Below are 21,857 nucleotides of genomic sequence, written 5' to 3' on the forward strand. Positions count from 1 at the left end.
GGGATTAAGCTCAGAGTATATTTACATATGGCTTCACTGCTTTTCTCTTCAGAAGTTATTGGACAAAGAATCAGCCTCATTTGCACTGGAGATAAGTGGGAATGGAAGTAAACTCTGAATAGATTGGATTAAAAAATGACAAGGGTATTACTTTAATTTCAATAGTATTAAGTGTGGAATTAGGTTATAATGCCATTTCACTAAAATTAAGATAACTAAAACATCTGCAGAGTCTTAATTTTGACTCCTGTGTATCATTTCCAATTTCCAAAAATTGCAATTTATTATTCATCCAAAACTGTAATCCTATAGCAGAAATAATTTCAAATCAAAATTCTATATGAACAAAACAAAGAGCATTAATGGACAGTCCCTCTCACTTAGACATTAACCTTAGATTAATGCTAAAGTGAACAATGTCAAAATAAGGTTAAACACAACCACCAAGCCAGAATTACCTTCCTCGTCAAGGCTACAATAGCTCCTAGTTCCCAACAGCATCTCACTCTTCCCCTCACTCATGTCCTTTATGAGTCCAGAGGATGAAACATCCTGCTCTATGTATTTAACAACCGGAATGGAATTGCGAGCTTTCTTCGACGGAGATGATCGCAAGGCTGTGAAAATGAAAAATGGACAATGATACGAAATCCATTTGACAGACGACCAAAGACAAGCGTAACAACATATGAAGCAGAGGTCAGCCATACAGTCATTCAAAGCTGATGTGTCATTTAATATCATGGCAGATCTTCTGTGTTACTCCATGCTTGGCCTGAACCCAGAGAGCCGCAGATTTTCTTCCAAGCAAACACTTATTCAGTACGCTGTTGAATGCTATAATTGAATCCATTCCCTCTCAACAGTAACTTCCAGCTCCTAAACACTTTATTAAATGGGTTTCCCTCGTGTCACTCCTGGTTCTTTCGCCAGTCAATTTCATTTTATGTTCCCTGGTACTTGACTACATCCACCAAAGGGAACAGTTTCTATTTAACTACTCAGAATTCACTCATCTTTTCCTGAAATACCACAACTGGATCTTCTCAATCTCCTCTGTTTCAAGGAGAACCATCCCCAGCTTCTTATTGTATCCACATAACTGAAGTCCTCATCCTTAGGATTATTTTAGTAAATTGATTCTGCAGCCTGGCTGAAGCTCACATCTTTCCTAAAGGGCAGTGCTCAGAATTGGACACAATGCTCCAGATGAGCTGAACCTGTGTTTGATAAATGGTCATTATGACTTGCTCTGTAGTGTACAACTCTATTCATAAGGCCTATGGTCCCACATGATTTTTAACATGGGCAGCAGAGTGGGCAGCTGGTAGAGCTGCTGCCTCACAGTGCCAGAGACCCAAGTTCGATCCTTCCAGAAGTTACCTGATTGATGAGTAATTTCAGCAATGTAAAACATAAAACATTACAACACATAAATGGGCCTTTTGGCTCACACTTCCATTGCCCATGATGCCACTTTAAACTAATCTCACCTGCCCGTACACGATCTATATCATCTCCAATCTCCTGCCTGATCGTCTTCCGCTATTATTTTAGAATCACATCACCAACAGTATATCTCTTGAAATATTAAAAGGGATCTATAAAGCTCAGGATCGCCAGGATACTATATGCACAGTACTTCCCGATTAGCGAAATGCTAGTGGAATCTTGCAGTTTTGGCAAAGTCCAGGGGTTTTCCTGGATATGTAAATGTATTCTCTAATCAAACTAAACACTTCAAAATAAAATTATCCAACACTAGATAGGGAGAATACGTTATTGATGCCAATTGTACAGCTGGTCATAACAATTTGTAGAGAAACCAAAGTTAGCTTTTTGAAATTCCAAAAAGTTGCATTCCTGTCAACCTACAACATAGACAGGTACTGTATATGGACTGAAAGGGTTTGAGGATGTGGGCCAATGCAGGTAAATGGGACAAGCCCAGAATGGACTTTGGTCATAGAGTCATAGTGATACAGCATGGAAACAGGCCCTTCAGCCCAACTTGCTCACACAAGTCCCACCTGCCCGTATTTGGTCCATATCCCTCCAAACCTCTCCTGTCCATGTACCCATCTAACCGTTTCTTAAATGTTGGGATAGTCCCAGCCTCAACTACCTCCTCTGGCAGCTTGTTCCATACACCCACCATCACAGGAAAAGGAGCTAGGGTGATGGGACTAATTGGCTTGCTCTTTCGAACAGCTGTCACAATCACAATGGATTGAATGGTCATCTGTGTTGAGCGATTATATTTGGACATTTTTTCCATTTAACCTGCCCGTTTCTAAAAAGGGCAGACAATAATCAGTATTAAACATTTCCTGATACTCACAAAATGTCTTCTTAAACACTCTGCTGCTCATAAACTTCAGAAAGCGGTCAGCATAGAATCCCGGCCTATGGACAGAGACAGAGTCCTACGGAAAGATAATAAAGGACGCATCAATAAGGCAGTACATGAACCCGTGCCCTATTACACCAAGGGTTAGTGACAAATTGAGTCCAGGAGTAAATCACTGAAATAAAATGCAGAGGTGATGACACAAGGGTCTAAATAAATATTGTTCAGTTTCATTGTTCTTGTCACTGCAATTGTATACTAACGTAACAGCTAGTTGTGCAATTTGTCCTCACTTTTCCTGCAACTATGCGATTTCTTTAACATTAGTATTTCTGGTGTTGCGACTGCACTACATTTCTGCTAGTCCCACTGTTCTGTTTTGCTGAATGATGCTTTGCAACAAGGTATCACAGGCCTCTGTTGCCACTGGAAAGATCAAGGGTGCAAAGGTGCGAAGCAAAATTAATCCTGAGGGAGATTATCAGCATTATTCCTATCATGTCGATGATATGTTGCTGCTTAATTTGTGACATCTAATATTTTAGTGCTTAGAGCAGAAGAATAAAGGTCTTGCTTCAGCAAGATTACACTGACTGTAGCTGTTTCACAAAATGCTGGAGTAACTCAGCAGGTCAGGCAGCATCTCAGGAGAGAAGGAATGGGTGACGTTTCGGGTCGAGACCCTTCTTCAGACTGATGTCAGGGGGGCGGGACAAAGGTGGAGACAGGAAGATAGAGGGAGAACTGGGAAGGAAGAGGGGAAGTGAGGGACAGAGGAACTATCTTTAGATAGCCCTCAACTTTAGATAGTTCCTCTGTCCCTCTCTTCCGCTCCCCCTTCCCAGTTCTCCCTCTATCTTCCTGTCTCCACCTATATCCTTCCTTTGTCCCGCCCCCCTGACATCAGTCTGAAGGATCTCGACCCGAAACGTCACCATTCCTTCTCCCCTGAGATGCTGCCTGACCTGCTGAGTTACTCCAGTATTTTGTGAAATAAATACCTTTGATTTGTACCAGCATCTGCAGTTATTTTCTTACACAGACTGTAGCTGTGGTCTCTGTAGCCTAGGAAAGATATATGTGTCTCTGAGGCAATGCATGGTAGATTCACTACATTTGATTGATGTGAGAAGTAGGTTCTCTTTTGCGATGAAGAGTGGTCTGCACTCACTAGAGTTTGGGGGAATGTTAAGTGATCATACTGTGATGCACAACATTCCAAGAAGGATGACAGGATAAATTCAGATTAATTTGTCATCTACATCAGGGTGCAATGAAATTTCTTGTTCACATGAAAGTCAGAATACACAGTACACATGATAATGGTAATACCACAATAAGTACAATGACAAATGCAAAACAGAAGATGCGAGAGGCTGTATGTTCTAACTGAAGAGTGTCGGAATAAGAGGCCGGCTTCTTAGGACAGTGTTAAAAGGAGAACATCTACAGCTGCAAAGCTTCATTATTTAAGGCACTGGGCGGGTAGTTACTGAGATTATTATTTTTCAGCATCACTGATAGAGCAAACAAAAAAAATCGGTGGGTAAATGTTATGACAGAGAATTAGCCACGATTTTAATGATGGAAGAACAAGCTAAGACTGCTTTATAGCCTAATTCTGCGGTCTACATGGCATAATCTATAGTGTGACATCACTATAATGGCATTTTGTGTTTGTATTCTACTGCTGCATGCTAAAATGCTGCCTCTTCTGCAAATCCCAAAGCCCAAATCTATTGCTCAATAGAGTTTGGGGAGATATAATGCCAGGATTTGTTTATTATAATATTCTTATATTGCATCGATAAATAACATTTATCGTGGGCGGCACGGTGGCACAGCAGTAGAGTTGCTGCCTTACAGCGAATGCAGCACCAGAGACTCAGGTTCGATCATGACTATGGGCGCCGTCTGTACAGAGTTTGTACGTTCTCCCCGGGACCTGCGTGGGTTTTCTCCGAGATCTTCGGTTTCCTCCCACACTCCAAAGACGTACAGGTATGTAGGTTAATTGGTTAATTGGCTGGGAAAATGTAAAAATTGTCCCTCGTGGGTGTAGGATAGTGTTAGTGTGCGGGGATCGCTGGGCGGCACAGACCCGGTGGGCCGAAGGGCCTGTTTCTGCGCTGTAACTCTAAATCTAAAAAACATTGCTCTCTTGCAATTCTGTGGGAACGCGATTATCACAAAGTGATGTACACTGGCAGAGTTTGTCACCTAAATTCTACATTTCCCTCAACTTTCTATCCTTGTCTCCTGCGCTATTCCAATGAAGCTCCAAGTATACTCAAGGAACAGCACTTGATCATCCGCAGAACAGCTTCTCAAATTAATCAGAGTTAAAGTAGTGCACATTTCTACCTTTTGTAGCTTCAGATAATGATTCTGCTTCATTTAAAGTTTAAACCTCCCCCAGAATAATCACCATCTTCTTTACTTGACCATTAGCACTCATAATTTGTACCATCTCGTATTATCATTCTATTGCCATGCCCCTTCTTACTATCACAAACCTTCCTTTCAGCATACTACCCAATTTACTCTGCACCTTAAAACCCAAATTTCTAAATGCAGTTGGAATAAGAACAAGCAGATGTCTTCGCTCAGTTTCTCCCTCCACAGATGCTGCCTGATCCGTAGAATATTTGATTAACATTTAGCAAAATCTGCACAATTTTACTTTCTTTGTCCATGGTCTATTTCGTCTTAAGGTAATAATAGGAGCCAATTCCCAATTCCCCCATTTGATATATGGAGTGTTTGATATCCGAGTCACCATTTATTGTGCGGTAATACCAAAGGTCATCAGTGCCTTATCAACAATGGCCATTTTGCCTGTAGCACACAATGCACATTGGGAACACGCCAGAGAGATAGATATGGACTGGGAAACAAGAAAGAATTCTGACTGCTCAAGTTCACTCGATACCGTTAAACATCTTACATGATTTCACCACATGGATTATTTTTTTAATCAAACCAACATGAATCTTATTCGTTTTAAAGAGGGAGTATTCAACCTTGGGACATGTACAATCTGTGCTATTGTTCACACATCGGCCCTCTTTTGTGCACAGCCGCAGTCCCAGAATTGATCAATTCCCATGGTCAATTCCCCAGTGACCCAGTAATTCTCAAATTATTGGGGGCTCTGGGTCAAGTCTGAAACATTAACATGTGTGGCTGAATGTAACATTATTCCATTTACCTTGCCAGTCGTGAAAATAGCAGGAACAGATCATAAAGCCACAAGCTGTTGTGCTTGTAATGGGTACAGTGGCCTAGTGGTTTAATTAATGGATTGTGAGCCAGTGCTTTGGCCCATTGATTCACAGCATGGTAGCGGGGGAATTATAATTCACATAATTAGGTGTAGGAAAATAACTGCAGATGCTGGTACAAATCGAAGGTATGCTGGAGTAACTCAGCAGGTCAGGCAGCATCTAGGAGAGGGGGAATGGGTGACGTTTCGGGTTGAGACCCTTCTTCAGACTGAGGAAGGGTTTCGACCCGAAACGTTACCCATTCTCCCTCTCCTAGATGCTGCCTGACCTGCTGAGTTACTCCAGCATTGTGATACCACATAATTAGGTGAATCAGGAATTAAAGCTAATCTCTGTAAAGATAACAATGAAGGTATCAGATTGCTGTAAAAACCCATCTGGCTCTTTCATGACCTGTGGGGATACAAATTACTATCTTTATCCACTGACTTCAGACCAACCAATCTGGTTGACTCTTAACTATTTTCTTCATATGTGGGTAATTAAGGATGAACACTGGATGCAAACATCGTTGGAAATGCCAGCATTCTGTGAACAATATTAAAATAAAGCTCCAATTCAACGGTTAGCGAATGCAGCAAAGGATCCCGACTACGACTCACGCCAATACTTCCATTGGCACTTTGTGATAATAGTTTCGTTTAGAGATACAGCTTGGAATGCGGCCTTTTGGCCCAGAGTCTACGCTGACCATCAATCACACAAGTTCTGTGTTAACCCACTTTCGCTTCCATTCCTTACACATTAGGGGCAATTCGTGTCCAATTTGGTTACAAACACGCATGTTTCGGGGATGCGGGAGGAAACTGGAGCACCCGAGAAAACCCATTCCGTCACCAGGAGAATGTGACAACTCCATGCAGACAACGCTGGAGGACAGGGTTGAACGCAGGTCTCTGGTACTGTGAGGCAACAACTCTACCAACTGCACCACCATGCTGCTCTGACAATAACTTATTATCATGCAGCAAGGCAGCAGTGCACAGGACATTCTGAACAATTGGTACAGGACTGTTATCCTCGTATGTGACTATCATAAAGACAAATTAAAAATAAGAATGTACAAATCAATGTTTAAAGAAACCTACCGTAATTATTATAGCTTACAATTACACAATTTGACCCCTCAGGTCAACTCCCCCACCAGCAAACAATAAACAATGTTTCAATGTGCCCCGAATAAATAAAACATTAATGAATTCAATAGGAAATTTAGGAGAAAGTTCTTTCCAGAGAGGGTATGTTCTCACATGAGAATGTTGAGCTTGCTCCCACAAGTGAGTGTGGGGAACAGGGCAAGTTGCAAGAGCACATGGGGGGGGGGGGGGGGGGGGGACGACGACGCAATAAAAGAGATTGTTTACAGTGATGAGATGACATAAAGAGGGCTGTCATAAGGCTCATGGTACCAAGGATCCATTTAGACCAGAATGCACAGCAAATTATATATAATAATGCATCTATACAGGGGATCCATTTATGGAAAGGGTGTATATACTGTTCAGTATCTGCATCTGGCCCTAACAATTTGATACAATAATGAAAACCTGTGTTTCTGGGTGCTTTCTCAGTTTGCCTTAATGACTTTTTCTTGGGGTAGTTGCTGGTAATTTCCCTTTCCCCCAGTTCGTGCTTTGGTCATAAAAATAGATGATATGCACACCTACCCCATCATAGACAAGAGCTTTCCAGGAATGTTCCAGCTTCTTGATGAACCTTTAATAGTAGGAAAATATCACGGTTTAAAAGTACAAAATCATTGCAATTTTGATTTGATAATGCTAAAAATAGAGCATCGTGGCGACAATTTGTCAATGGAACTTTGCAAGTTATAAACATTCAAAATTTTATTAAATATTGTTCTCATGATAGAGATATGCAAAATCAAGTGACAAGGCATCGTCAAGCTTTGAGCTTCATACTTCAAGCTCTCAGTTATATGATTAAACACTTCCAGGTTAGCAAACCTAACCACACAGTAAACACTCCCTTACTTTGTCATCAATATACAAAGTACATTATATACTTTGTATATTGACGACACCCAGGATTGTCTCCTGCCCTATTATCATCATGTGAATCCCCCCTTCCCTTAGCAGCGTGTCAAAGCCCAAATGCCCAACTTCGCAGCACGTGATTGAGCACATTTCTGTTGAATCCGGCTGGTATGGTGGATGGTCTGATGTACTGGCTCCCAAATTCTTTCCCAATCTAGCCATAGTCTTAAACAAACCTGCAATTTAGTTAGGTCCTACCAATTTGTTATTGACAAAATTATCTAGATTTGAATTTTCACACGTTTTGTTTTGCTGAGACACAATGCCATTCACAGCTCCCACACTTGCAAGATCAGTTGCATTCTCTAGCACGGAAACAGGTCCCATGACCCACCAAATCTGTGCCACCCACCAAACACCATGCACACTACTCCCATTTTGTTCTGCTCATATTCCCATCAAACCCCAACCACTCGCTTACAAACTAGGGGCAAGTTATACTGGCCAATTAGCCTACAAATTTCAATGTCTTTGGATGCGATCCATGTGATCACAGCCAGGATGTGTAAACGCAAAGCACTGGAGTGCAAGATTGAACTCGGGTCACTGGTGCTATCTGGCCACAACATAGTCCCACTAGCCGTAATGTGGTGTCACCCTCAATTTGAAATGGAAGGGTAAATTGAATAGAAACATTCATTCTGTTATAGATACCCACTACCCCACTACAAACCAGCAACTCCCACGGGATTTTCAATGTGCACTTTCAAGAACCTGGACAAGAAGCATTTTAATTTGAAGGCATCCAAATTTTTTGCTGCTGTGTTGCGGAAGGAAAGGAATGAGATTCAACATGCATGTGTTGGCAAAGTCAAAGCTTCAATGCAGGTCAATCTGTACATGGGATCTTAGCTAGTGCGACAGGGCAGTTTGAAAATAGAAGCATTTGCTCTACTCGAGCAGTCAAACCTGTAGGACTGCAGAATGTCAATGATGGCCATGTAAAGGAGGATCCGCTCTCCTTTGCTATTTTTAGCAGGTATGCCACCCATTCTGGAAAGAGAACAGAAGAAAGAATTGAGAAAATAGTGGCTAAAAATAATCAAAAATCATTGGAAGTAGCAGGTTGTTGAGGTGGGGCTGGCCAGGTAGAGGGAGGGGTGGTGGTGGAGGGTGGCAATTCTTTAACTTCGGCTGATATTAAATGAATTGCCCAACTTACACCCACACAATTAAACCTTAATTGGACTCTGGGGTTGGAATAATTCATTTTACCCCATTCCTCAGAAATTCTCAGACTTACAAAACATACCAGAAAAGCACATGAACATATATCTGAAGATGATTGATGTTCTAAACACAGACAGTATTCCACAAACGCTTTGCATTTACCATGTTATGGCTAGGACCCATTCTATATTTCTTGCCACGATTCACATGTTCAACATCCTAACATTAAAATTAATATTCACTAAATTGACCCGCTATCAGTTTCCATATTTCCCCTCTGCCCCAGTCTCGGCTCAAATCACAATTTAATTCATGCCTTTGTTCACTCTAGACCTGGCCTTATAGTACTCTCCTGGAGAACTTCCCTTTATCTTTCTTGGATAGATTTCATCTTATTCAAAGCTCTGCTGCCCATGTGTTAGATTGCACTAATTGCCACCTTGGTATTAGTCATACACCATCTCCGCTGGTTGAAATACTGTGACCATTAGGTTCTGTTAGGTCCGTAATCTCCTCCAGTCTTTTAATCCTCCAAACTTTCAGCACCCCTCCATTCGTTGCATCTCTCTCAGTGAGGACTTTGACCCACGACAATTTGCCTACTGCCACAATAGATCAACAGGGGAAGGGTCTCGACCCGAAACGTCACCCATTCCTTCTCTCCCGAGATGCTGCCTGACCTGCTGAGTTACTCCAGCATTTTGTGAATAAACAGGGATACAATGTAACTGGCTCTCCACTTGTACGATACGAATACGTACGTCAGGCTGTCATTCATTGACTTCAGAGAACTTATCGTAGGGCTGCGTTCATTACTGTGCATTCGAATGAAATGCAGAGCAGCCAACAAATCATTCACTAACAGAAATTAATTTAAATTCAAAGAATATTGATCATTTGACATGACTTACGTTTCATCTGTTCCAATAGATTCCCCTGAATTTGTCACACCCTGTATAGATTCCAAGGCAGTGGAGTACAACACCTTCTGCCCTACTGTACGTTTCCCATCTGGAGCAGACTGAAGTTTCTCCACCTCATTTTCTTTCTCTTTGTCAGCTAGATCCAAGTTATGGATTCCCAACAACAGGCTGTAGTCCATGATCTTGAAACTTTCCAAAACCTGTAATTATATGCGTTATTTAATATCCAATGGTACAAGGAATCAATGGTATTTTCACAACGAGTTGAACATAGCTACTCAAATATCAAACCGCTGTTAATGGAATCGAAAATAAAAGCAGAAAATGCTCTTTGACCTGAAACATTAACTCCCGTTTCTCTTCCCACAGATGCAGCCTGACCTGCTGAGTTTTCCTAGCATTTTCCATTTTTATTTTAAATTTCCAGCATCTGCAGTTTCTTTTATTTTCACATAAAAGTTACTGGCATCATTTGACTGAATCCAAACTTACTGTAACAAAAATAACAAATATTCATGAAGAGCTAGTCACAATAGCCAGCATCTAGAAGACTACTTTAACACAGAAAACAACCCAAGATGTTTCTCAGAAAGGTCATGAAGATTCAACACTGAGCCACTTAAGGAAATTCGAGCAGAGGGCCAAAGGTTTGGTCAAAGAGGTAGGTTCTACTAAATGGTTTAAGAGAAGAAAGAGGTTAAGAAGTTCAATGAGGGAATTAGAAGTGCGATGGGTGAATGAGACTTGGACCAGGTAGTGTGGGCAGTCGAATTATTTGAATGCAGCGAGTTCACGGACAGGGCCTGATGACAATGTGAATGTCTAGGAATAGTTGAATTAAGAAGGACAAATGATTGAACAAACAAGTGAACTGAGAAAGAGGCAAAGATGGTCAAAGTTGAGAAATTACAAAAAACTAAATTTGAATCTTATAAGTGACCAGTATGTTTATTTACCTCCTGAATGACAGTATGTACACCTAGCACTCATGCAGGGAGCAAGGCGAGGGTCAAAAGGCGAGGCATGGGGAGAAACAGGAGAATTGGAGAGATAGAGTTCAAGTTTCAGGTTAATGATTTTTCATCAGGATCAGGAAACATTACAAAACACGTTTTAAGTTGCAGAAAAGGGAAATAGAGAGAACAAAGGGACATTTGTGGAGACCAAGAGAAGCTAAATGCCACGGATGGTGTAGGCTCAGTGAGCATTTAAGGTTTGTTAATCGCAACCTGATCTGCTTAAAGGGGATGCAAATACAGGAACTATACGAGTACACTAGGTAAAGGAGAAAAAAATGTGGGAGCGTGAAATACAAAATACAGCAATTACTGAAAAACTGAAATAAAATGAATACTGTAAATACCAGCAGGTTAAACAACTTACATAGAGGAAGAAAAAAAAAGTTAATATTACAGATTGATGATCTTGCATCAGATCTGTCCATTTCTGACAAACCTGAAAGACTGGTTATCAATAATTGTTGAATTTGGTATTAAAACCCAAGGAATCACTGGAATGTGCCCACATGGAAGATGAGAACCTGGTCCTCAATCTTACATTAGGCTTTGTTGGAACAGTGTGAGGGGCCAAAGTCAAGGTCAGAGGAATCATGTGTTGCCAGAGACACAAACATCCTTGAGATGAAGTTCAATTCACTTGCAACTTTTTCAGTTTAGTGTATAGTGTGTTAGATGCTCCGATACATCAATAAAACTAACTGTAGATCGGGAGATGGCTTTGGCAGACCACCACCATTCAGTTAGAAATTATGCTTTCAGTTGCCTGTCACTTTAATTTTCTAACTCACTCCAGTCTTGAAATGCTCTATGAAACTTGAGGAACAGTATTTCATCTGCCGTCAAGGTGCACTGCAGCCCTCTGCACAAGACAGTGACTTCCATCTCAGACGACTGGCTTCTCCGGTGTATCAGAACTGGCCAGCTCAGATGCAAATTCATTGATCTGAAATATTAACTCATTTTCTTGTCTCTACACAAGCTGAATGACGTGCTAAGTATTTCTAGCATTTAACTTTACTTCAGATCTCTAGCTTCTGCAGTTTTTTGTTTTGAAGAGATGGGAAGCAGGCATGGTCAAAACAGGATGGATGAAGGACGAGCGAGGGGGGTGCACAAAACAATTAACAGCTGAGGGGTCACAGAGATACAGTCAAGGCAAGACTACAAGAAATCACCCATATACTTACTGAACATTAAACCCATTGGGGAAAGATGTTGATATTTTCAATGCTAAGACAAAGTACAGAAGGAGTCAAAAATGAGTCAAGAGATTGATCTATTTAAATGAGCAATGCTACTGTAAATACTTTTCCTTCAGTGTGATATAAGCATTGGGACAGAGGTCAATGTTCACTGTTTATCACAAAATGACCGTAGGAAAATAGTGAGGAACAATTCCTCAAACTGTTACTAGATTGGAACTTTGGGGATTTTAATCCAGTGAAGACGAAGAAACAGATACATTTGCAAAATCAGAATAGTGAGAGACTTCTAGTGGTGACATTCCAAGCACTCGCTGAATTTATGCTTCCAAGTGGGTTCAGGAGGTGAAGAAAGAGAGAGTGAGAAAAAAACAATTACTAACAGCTTGAAATACTGAGAGATCCAGTCAGCCCTGAGAATGAACAGTAATGCATCAGATCGATGGTGCACATTGTGGCCATAATGTGCTAATGGTTAAGGGAGTGAATGTTTGGGATTAGAAGAATGAGCAATCAGACTGCTTTGTCCCAGGCTAGTATTAAGTTTCTCCAGCGTTTTCAGAGCTACACTCTTCAGGTGTGTGCAGATAATTCCATTTCACTCCCAATTGTGTCGTAAATAATGGAAAGGGTTTGGATCTCTGCAGGATGCCTGGCCTTTGACCTATTGTTACAAGAGTACTATTGTTACAAGTTATGTGGCTGGTCCAATTATTATTCAGGTCATGGTAGTGTGGCCATCCAGATGCTGATAATGGGAATGGTAATTAATGGAATGGTAATCTATTAATTGAAGGTCGTTAGATTTTGTCCAGTTAGAAATTGTACTTTTCCTTGCAGATGTGGCATAAATATTACTTTTCACTTCTCATGCTGATGAAGGAGGTTGCAAGTTTTATCTTCCCCAAGAATCATTTAATATAAAGGGTTATGAATGCTTGACTTTTTTCTTATCAGTTTTTGTGCTTTTGACATCAATCATTACAATACTGTGGAGGTATGGTCACCAGAGTGTGATTGCGTATTTTCTGACTTGTGGACAAAAATGAACCTGTAAAGTGGAATCCATTTGTCACCCAGGGATAGCCTGTAGTCCATGCTAGTTTAAACCTTTACTTTGCTCATCTTTCCAGAAGGCTGATACGAATCACAAATTAATTTCTACTGGGCATTATTTGAAATTCATCAACAACTAAATTCATCCTTCCTTTCAAAATCTTTTAGTTTCATTTATTGTATTATGTTTCCTCAATATGCAAATGTAACAGGAAGAGGAGCAGTGATTGGCTGCCTCTAGGTATTGAGAGTACATTTAAGAAAAATAAAAAAATGTTGAACAAAAAGATGGATTTAATTTTAGATGAATTTCAAATAAATATCCAACAGAAAATGTTCCTGCCTTCTAATAATATGGAAGGTATAGATTCCTTAATGTTTAAAGATTCTGACAAGAATGGTTCCCAAAAATAATGCTGTACAAATTTATTTTGAGAGTTTGGGGGATAAAAATGCTTCAATGTCGCGAGGGCATGCATTGAATTGGGTTTCCAAACATCAGGTCCAATGAAGTAAAATAAAGCAAATTTCAGAAGCAGAGGTCAATGCGCAAACGTTACCTGTTTAATGCTTAAAACAGAGGACCCAATTTTTAGCCATGTGATGTTCTACTTAAACAAGTGTTTAAAATGTGTGCCACCTTTTGCAGATCCCGAACAAACATTTTCCATCAGTCTGATTATTCTAAAGCTATTTATAAATTTGGCAGCAATGACTCGAAGGCAGTCTACATAATATTCTGCTCCCTCTTTTCTCACACTCCAATAAAAATTTACAATTCCTGAACCTTTCCTTTATACTGCTTGTGGTTTTAGATGGTTTCAGCCTTTGTTTCTTTGAGGAATTATCTCTGTCAAATTATTTATTCAAAATGCTCATAAAATACATCAATACATACTAAAATCTCTGTTCCTGTTGAACTTGGCAAACATAAAAGCAAATCAAGTAGTTTGAAACATGGTTTTCTTTCCAAATTAGTTGTTTGAGCAAAAAGAATGAAGCAGCAGATTTTGTCTCAAGTAGTATGATTGCCACTATTTCTGGATTCATATTCATATTTCATGACACAAAAAGAGGTCATTGGATCTATTAGTCTAATCTGGCTCTTGGAGCAATCCCATCAGTCCTATTCCCTCAATAGTCCTGCAATTTATTCTCTCCCTCATGACCACCATCTCCTCAATTGTCCTTGAGCCTCAAATCTGTAGATCAACCTGCATGGTAGCAATGTGAACAAATACAAAAAATAGTGGGGAAAAAAAAGTGCTAGAGTAACTCAGTGGGTCAGGCAGCATCTCTTGCGAACATGGATAGGTGACGTTTCTGGTCGCAACCCTTTTTCATACTGATTGTTGTGGGAGAAAGCTGGAAGTGAGGTGGGGCCGGACAAAGACTGGCACATAATAGGTGGATACGGGTGATAAAGGGGAATGATATATAGACTAAATACCCACCTCGGGTTGTCAGGGGTAATTACACATGCTGGTTCCAGCTACTGGTTGCGCTCACCTCTGCCCAAGAAGTCAATGAACCCAAACATATGAAAGGAATATGAAAGGATCACACATTCTTGCGGGGCCGGATTAACATAGTAGTAAAAGTAGCATTTGCTACGGGCCCCGCGCTTTCGGAGCCCCCTGCGCTGTGTTGCGCACCGGGTCCCCAACCGCCGCGGTTAGAATGTGTTGGCGGGGCAGCGAGGACCAATGGGCAGCTGGTGCGTCACTGCCCAACCGCCAACCCCGAGACACAGACCTTCACCCCCCCACCACCAGGGGTGCAATGCTGCCGGATCAAGACCTTTAAAGAAAGGTCACCCCACTTCACGCCTCTGTGGTGTCGACCCGAGCCCCAGCCACAGGCTCCGTCGGCCAGACCCGACCAGGCCCCGACCTGGGCTTCTATGCGGCGATCCGAGAGGCATCGAGACCGTGGCGTCGCGATAAAGGGCTCCGGAGAGCGTTCCCAGTCCATAGCCGCGGCCCATCGGGAAGTTAAGACACAGAATGCTGGAGAAACTCAGCAGGATCTCTGGACCGCAGGAATGGGTAATGTCTCGGATCGAGACCTTTCTTCTACGCCGCGGTGTCGATGCCTCCCGAATCGCCGCATAGAAGCCCGGGTCCTGGCCCCGCCGGGGCCTCGCGGGTAGAAGCCTGGGTCAGGTGAAGTGGCCGACGGAGCCCACGGCTGGGGCCCGGGTCGACATCAGAGGCGTGCAGTGGGGCGTCAACAGTGGCGAGACCTCGGCGGCGGTAGCAGGGAAGCCTCGCAATGATGGGGCCTCGGCGGCAAAGCCTCGCGACAATGGGGCCGCGGCGGCGGCACCTCATGGGTCGACCCGCGGTCAACAAGAGCGTGAAGGACCGCTGTGAGGGGAGGGAGGGCAAGAACAATGGGGATCGCTGTTGGGGGGGAGACGGACAAAAGGAGCCGCCGTGCTTTGTAACTGTCATTTTTTGTACAAATGTGAGATTGAAATGCATTAAAAGCCAAGATGCTTAAATCATGAAATAAAAATGTAAAAAATGCTGGAAACACCCAATCGGACAGGCAATATTATAATAAGAGAAATGTTTAGCCACTGTAGGCCCCGACACTGTAGGCCCAGACAGCGTTGGCTATCTAGGGTTGCCAACTGTCCCGTAGTAGCTGGGACATCCCATATTTTGGGCTACATTGGCTTGTCCCGTATGGGACCACCCATGTCCCGTATTGGACCTGGGGGGGGGGGGGGCATCGGCGCTGGGTGCTGTAGGCCCAGACGCTGCCTAACGGAGGTTGCGTAGCAGCCTGCCTCACAGCCTGGGCGGCTGCCATTGGTGGAGCTGGAGCACTTGGCCGCTGGCTGGATGAGGTCACGTGGGGCACAGGCGGTGAAGTCACCCTGTCCCGTATTTAGGGCCCCTTTATAACATATGCTACGGGCCCTGCACTAGCTTAATCTGGCCCTGGTTTCTTGTGACGTTTTTTAAATTTCTCTCCAGATTTTCTTTCAATACTTCTGAGTTCTGAGAACAGAATAGTTAGGCTTTAGGGTGTGGGGAACGGGGACAGAGAGAAGTGAACACATTGTTGAGAATCATTCAATTGCATCACAAATAGCGTTCACTCTCCAACTGGCTGAAGATGTGAGGTAAGGAGACAAAGACAGCTGTGATGCCCAACCAATATTGGGACTATTGAAGTGGAACTATGAAACTTAAGTCACATGAAGCCCCCAGGAATACATCCAGAATCCAAAATCAATGTTCTACAAAGGCATTAAGACTATCCTGAGAAACCCCCCATGGGAAGATTAGATTTAGGATAATATTTCCAGCATTTAAATGGAACTGCAGATGATGGTTTACAAAAAAAGACACAAAGTGATGGAGTAACTCAGCAGATCAGGGCAGCATCTCTGGAGAACATGGATAGGTGACATTTCGGGTCAGGACCTTACTTCAGACTGATTTGTGGTGGGGAAGAAGGGGGGAGAGAAGAGTGGGGAAGAAAGTTGATGAGAGGAGGAACAGGACAAAGCTTGGCAAGGGATAGGTATGTAAAGGTGAGAGCGGGGGGGGGGGGGGGGGGGGGGGGGGTGGGATTGATAGGCAGATGGTTGGACAAAGGCCAGAGATGAAAAGACAAGAGGTGAGATGAGGTTTGAAGAGTTGCGAACTGTGAATCAGAGGAAGGAATGCAAGTGGAAGGGGAGAGGGTGAAATGGGTGCGAGTCCAGGTTGGGCACAGGGAAGATGGAAAAAAGGAGGGTATGAAGAAGGGTCTCAACCCGAACCGTCCCCCATTCCTTCTCTCCAGAGATGGTGCCTGTCCCACTGAGTTACTCCAGCATTTTGTGTCTCTTCAAAAAAAGGTGGGGGTGGGTTCGATTAGTTACCTAAAATGACAGAATTCAATGTTTATATCATTAGGTTGTAAGCTACCCAAGTGAAATGGGTGCGAGGTGCTGTTCCTCCAGTTTGCATGCGGCCTCACTCTAGCAAAGAGGAGGCCCACGACAGAAAGGTCAGTGTGGGAATGGGAAGAGCGGCAAGGCTGGAGCAACTCTACATCTATTTAAAATAGACCACCTAAAAGAACAAAGTTAATAAGTTTGCAGGGAATATTTGTGTTAAATCTAGGCCATCTCTATAATCTGCCACCATAACATCTTTCAAAGTGATGTCAATCAAATTGAGATTATGTATTGCGTGGGTGGGACGTGGTATGATTTGTAAATGCTGGTGCAGTGTCATGGTTGCCAACCTTACATGGTCATCCCTGGCATGGGTTGAATACAGACCACACTTTGACAAGACTCCGTTGACTTTTAATCTCCAGGGGAATGTAGAGGAATAGAATTGCACAACATTACCCAGCACTTAGCCAATAGCTCTATCTGCCTTGGTGTGCAAATGCTTATCCCAACACTGAAATGCTGTTCACAACCCTCTACCACTCTCTCAAGTAGTGCATTCCAGGTATTTGCCTCTCTCTGGGTGAAGACACTGCCCTTCATATCCCCTTCGAATCTCTTCACCCTTATCCCAAGGTTGTGCCTTCCCGTTTTTTTTCTACTACTGATGTGAGGAAATGTTTCTGCAGTGTAAATGCCTATTTTTTAAATAATTACCTCTTATTTTAACCCTTGCATCCCAGTGAGATTTGGTAACTATGCTGCATTTCCTCCATCGTGTCCATCCCAGAACAGGTCAATACTTCAGGTTCGGTCTAACCAGGGCTTTAAATAGTTATGCCATCACTTCCATCCCCTTTGGATTTCAAAGGCCAGCATGCTATTAGCTTTGATTATTCACTGACATTTCAATGGCCTGTGTACCCTGGATGGTCAAGTTCCTTTGAACTTCATTCAGAAAAAAAGCTCAGCAGCAATATTAAATTCAAGTTTCACGTACCCGGCAATCTCTCTGAAGTGTTTTGATCAATGCATTATAGGTTTCAGCGTCAAAAAAGAGGCCATCAGGCATGTCCTGTATAAAGTCCAAGTCTTTGAATGTGGGTACATCTTTTTCCCTCTCTCTCCTCGAGGCCCTGCGTTTGTACGTCGACCCTTTCAGATCGTACTTCTGATGCATCCGCACTGAACGTGGCAACACATTATTCATAACCACAATTCTTATGTTAGTCCCTCCCGACTGCATGCAGTACAATCCATAAAACTTTAGCAATAGTGTCCTCGGGTTCTGGTTTAAATTCTGCAAGGGAAAGAGAATCTCAGATTAAAATTGTTGCTCATCAACCTCTATGTGTTGCCTGGCCACATTTAAATCATCCAATGCTGTGCAGCAATGATCAGAGGCAGACTTGGCATTCACCTGTCATCAATGCTGCCAATTTCAATTAACTACAGACAGGGAAACCTGACACATGAAATTCATTATACATTATGTATTAAAGTAATCACAAAAACTTGGAAGGTACATTAAGTTGGAACCTCCTGTCTCAGAATTGACTAATTCTGGCTGAATTCCTGCCTGTTGAACAACAGTGGAGATTGGGCTCATTATTAAATCTGTACAGCTTATACATGAACTGACATTTAGCAATACACCATTCCAATAAAACTCTTTCAAACTTTCAATATATAGTCTGGAATTTCGATTTGGCTCAGTCAGTTGGTGCTGCTATCAAGCGCATCTTCGCCTTCAAACTTTTCAACCCCACACAGGCCCCAACCACCACACCCCCAATACTCGTTCCCATCTAGTGAAAGATGTTGCATTTCTTCTCATTGATCAATCGACCACTCTGTCAAGTAGAATCTGAACACACGCCTCAGAAAATTCTTCAAAGTGCATCAATTACAATTAATTACTGGGGATGAAGTTCAATTTCTTTTGGGTGAGGTATTTGCAACAGCCATTTTGCATGCAGTAAAGGTTGGTGGACCAGGCGAGATGCTTGTGTTGGGCGGGAGTTGAAATGTAGTTGTGGCCATCAGCAGACAACTTCAGCCTTGCCATGGGATTTTAAAAACAGAAAATCAGAGAGAAAAAGTACAGATGCTAGAAATCAGAAATGAAACAGAAAATGCTAGTAACACCCAGCAGTTCGAATAGCACCAGTGAAAACAGAAACAGAGTTAACATTTCAGGTTGAAAACCATCATAAGTGGGAAAGAGGAAAATCAAGTTTGTTTTAAGTTGCAGTGAAGGCAGGTGGATGGGGGGGGATGAGGTGAAAAAGATTTACAATTGGCTGGTAAGAATACTGTGAAGGGGTGACGTCTGGGTTGCCATGGATATATAAATAGTGGTTGATGTTTAATAGCACTAATCAGTGATAGTGCAACAGATCACATTCCTTTGTCTGCAATATGAAGCTGTGGGATCTGCTGGCAGGATAATGCCGCCGTGCTAATGGAGAAAATTACTGAGCCATTGTCAGGAATGGATGATTTATGGCGTAAGTGGCCAGTTCTGATACAGAGAAAGTGACTTACTGGAAGTTGTAGAATTTAATAGTATGTCTAAGGCTGCAATGAGCCCAGATGGAGGACAAGGTGCTGCTCATCAGCCTTGTTTGGGCCTCATTGTAACAGATCCGAAAGACCGTAGTCAGATGGCCAGAGTAGGAGTGGGATGGTGAATTAATATGGACTGAACCATAAATGCTCTTATGATGCAGTCAACTAATCAGCATTTGCTCTATTTACCTCCATCAGAACTTACCACTTCGGCTGCAAGTCATCTAGATATGATATTGACTCTCCATTAGCACAGCTGATCTCTAGCATACCCCAGGTATCAAAAAATGCTTGAGTAACTCAGCAGGTCAGGCAGCATCTAGGGGAGAGGGAATGGGTGACGTTTCGGGTCAAGACCCTTCTTCAGACTGATGTCAGGGGGATGGGACAAAGAAAGGATATAGATGGAGACAAGAAGACAGTGGGAGAACTAGGAAGGGGGAGGGGAAGAGAGGGACAGAGGAACTATCTAAAGTTGGAGAAGTCAATGTTCATACCACTGGGCTGCAAGCTGCCCAAGCGAAATATGAGGTGCTGTTCCTCCAATTTCCGGTGAGCATACCCCACATTGCTGCATTTCACAACATTTTGCATTTATTTTTTGTAATGCGCCCTCTAATTACTGCCATTAAACCATAGACTACAACCACGGAACCTTTAGCCTCACCACATCACAACTATTGCCTTTGTCCTAGCCATGCTTGCCCACTTTCTCTGCAACTTGAAACCAACTTGTTTTTCTCTCCTTCCCAGTTCTTAAAGGATTTTTAAACCAGAAATGCTAACGGTATTATTTTCCTCAAATGCTACCCAACTAGGAGTGATTTCAGCAACTTCTATAAATAGCCACAGGTATAGGGAGCTCCACATCGCAACCAAGGGGAAAAGTTGAGATGAAGCACAAATAGTTGAACCCTACAGTCAGCGAAGGCTCAAACCTCCTTCCTTTTGGGTTGACACATGATTCGGATTTGGAAAACAAATGAAGGCTTTGTGTTGCTAATGGTAACGTTGCGATCATTCCTAGAAGTGCATGTCTGAGCAGTGGACAAGGCTAATTGGTTGTACGACCTCCATATCTGACTGCTAAGATTGACCATCAAGATTATATCAGGAAGGTTTTGCAGTAAGGGAGAAATTGCTTCCATTTGTAAGAGGGTTGGTATCTGACAGATTGGCTTAATATGCTTAGTTTAAGAATCATAAATGAGGAGAATCAGTCATGCTATCTGGACGGGCAGTTATGTCAGGTTCAGAAGCAATTTTCAAACGATTACTAAATAAAAGTTTGGACAAAAATGTGCAGTTCTACAGGAAAGATAGGAAGCATAGTGCTAGTTGGCAAATGGTGAAACGCTCTTTCAAATGGCAACACAGGAACAAAGTACAAGGACATTGTGTGTTTAATCTTGCCATTCACCCATTCCAAACCACAAAACAGTACAAGTCATTCCTCAGACATTCAGGTCTGAGATCTCTCATTTAAAGAGCAACCCAGTCCATCCTCTTCTACTACCCCCCCCCCCCCCCCCCCCCATATCAACAAACAATGCTTCTATCCTTCCAACATATCCTTGCAATCTTTAAGCATTTCTCTTTAAAAAAGCCATTAAATCTGTTTCCACAAGCATAACCACAGACATGAAATAACACGCAGAATACAATTTCTTAATCCAATTTCATGTAAAAAATTGATCTGTTAGATTGCACATCCAAACATTGCAACAGAATATTGAACAAACGATGCAAGGAATGGCTGAAGTAAGCCATCTGCACTTTCAAGTCTGCTGTGTTGGTGAATGACCACTGAATGTGGGTCCCTTACGCACCAAATTTGCATATCCTGCAATTTCCAATTATCACGCACAATGCTTAAATCGACAATCAAGCATCGGTACATGATCACGCACTCCCTTACCGCGACAATCAATCACCGCTAAAGAATAAACAGCACCAGGCTTAGAAAGCCTTTTGGTATTGTTGTCTTACCATATAGTAGCCTGGTAACAGCTTCTGCAAGAATTCTGCCTCCTTGTGCTGCACAGTTTTGATGATGAATTCATCGTCACTTGTGACATAAAATAAGGACCCACTGGCACCAGCGTTGGAAAGTTCAATCAGTGGTTCATTGCATAAGGAATACTGGCAAGGAGGAAGAGAATTTTAAAAGGATTCAAGTTAACATTTTTGATAACATTCACTATACAATTTGTTTAAATTATTTTTTAAAATGAAAATATCAATGAAACATGCCTATCAATTCAATGAAAGCAATTTAAGTAAAAGATGAAACTTGAACTATTCTGTTTAATGCAAAACCA

General features: G+C 42.2%; 1 protein-coding gene across 7 annotated transcripts in view; it reads right to left on the reverse strand.

Annotated features, from left to right (window-relative positions):
• LOC144591202 (phosphatidylinositol 4-phosphate 5-kinase type-1 beta-like) overlaps positions 1–21,857 on the reverse strand; it is a 126,528-nt gene that overhangs the window by 19,024 nt on the left and 85,647 nt on the right. For 5 of the 7 annotated variants that reach the window (XM_078395494.1, XM_078395500.1, XM_078395503.1 and 2 more), the window contains exons 6-12: positions 21,526–21,678; positions 17,966–18,265; positions 9,776–9,987; positions 8,604–8,687; positions 7,305–7,353; positions 2,342–2,426; positions 459–617 (exon numbers count right to left, since the gene is read on the reverse strand). In XM_078395494.1, coding sequence (XP_078251620.1) covers positions 459–617; positions 2,342–2,426; positions 7,305–7,353; positions 8,604–8,687; positions 9,776–9,987; positions 17,966–18,265; positions 21,526–21,678 — 1,042 coding nt within the window. The remainder of the gene's footprint in view (positions 1–458; positions 618–2,341; positions 2,427–7,304; positions 7,354–8,603; positions 8,688–9,775; positions 9,988–17,965; positions 18,266–21,525; positions 21,679–21,857) is intronic. The other 2 variants (XM_078395521.1, XM_078395520.1) reach the window with 2 other exon arrangements.

The sequence above is a fragment of the Rhinoraja longicauda genome, chromosome 3 (assembly GCF_053455715.1).
Source record: "Rhinoraja longicauda isolate Sanriku21f chromosome 3, sRhiLon1.1, whole genome shotgun sequence".
Classification (NCBI taxonomy): Eukaryota; Metazoa; Chordata; class Chondrichthyes; order Rajiformes; family Arhynchobatidae; genus Rhinoraja; species Rhinoraja longicauda.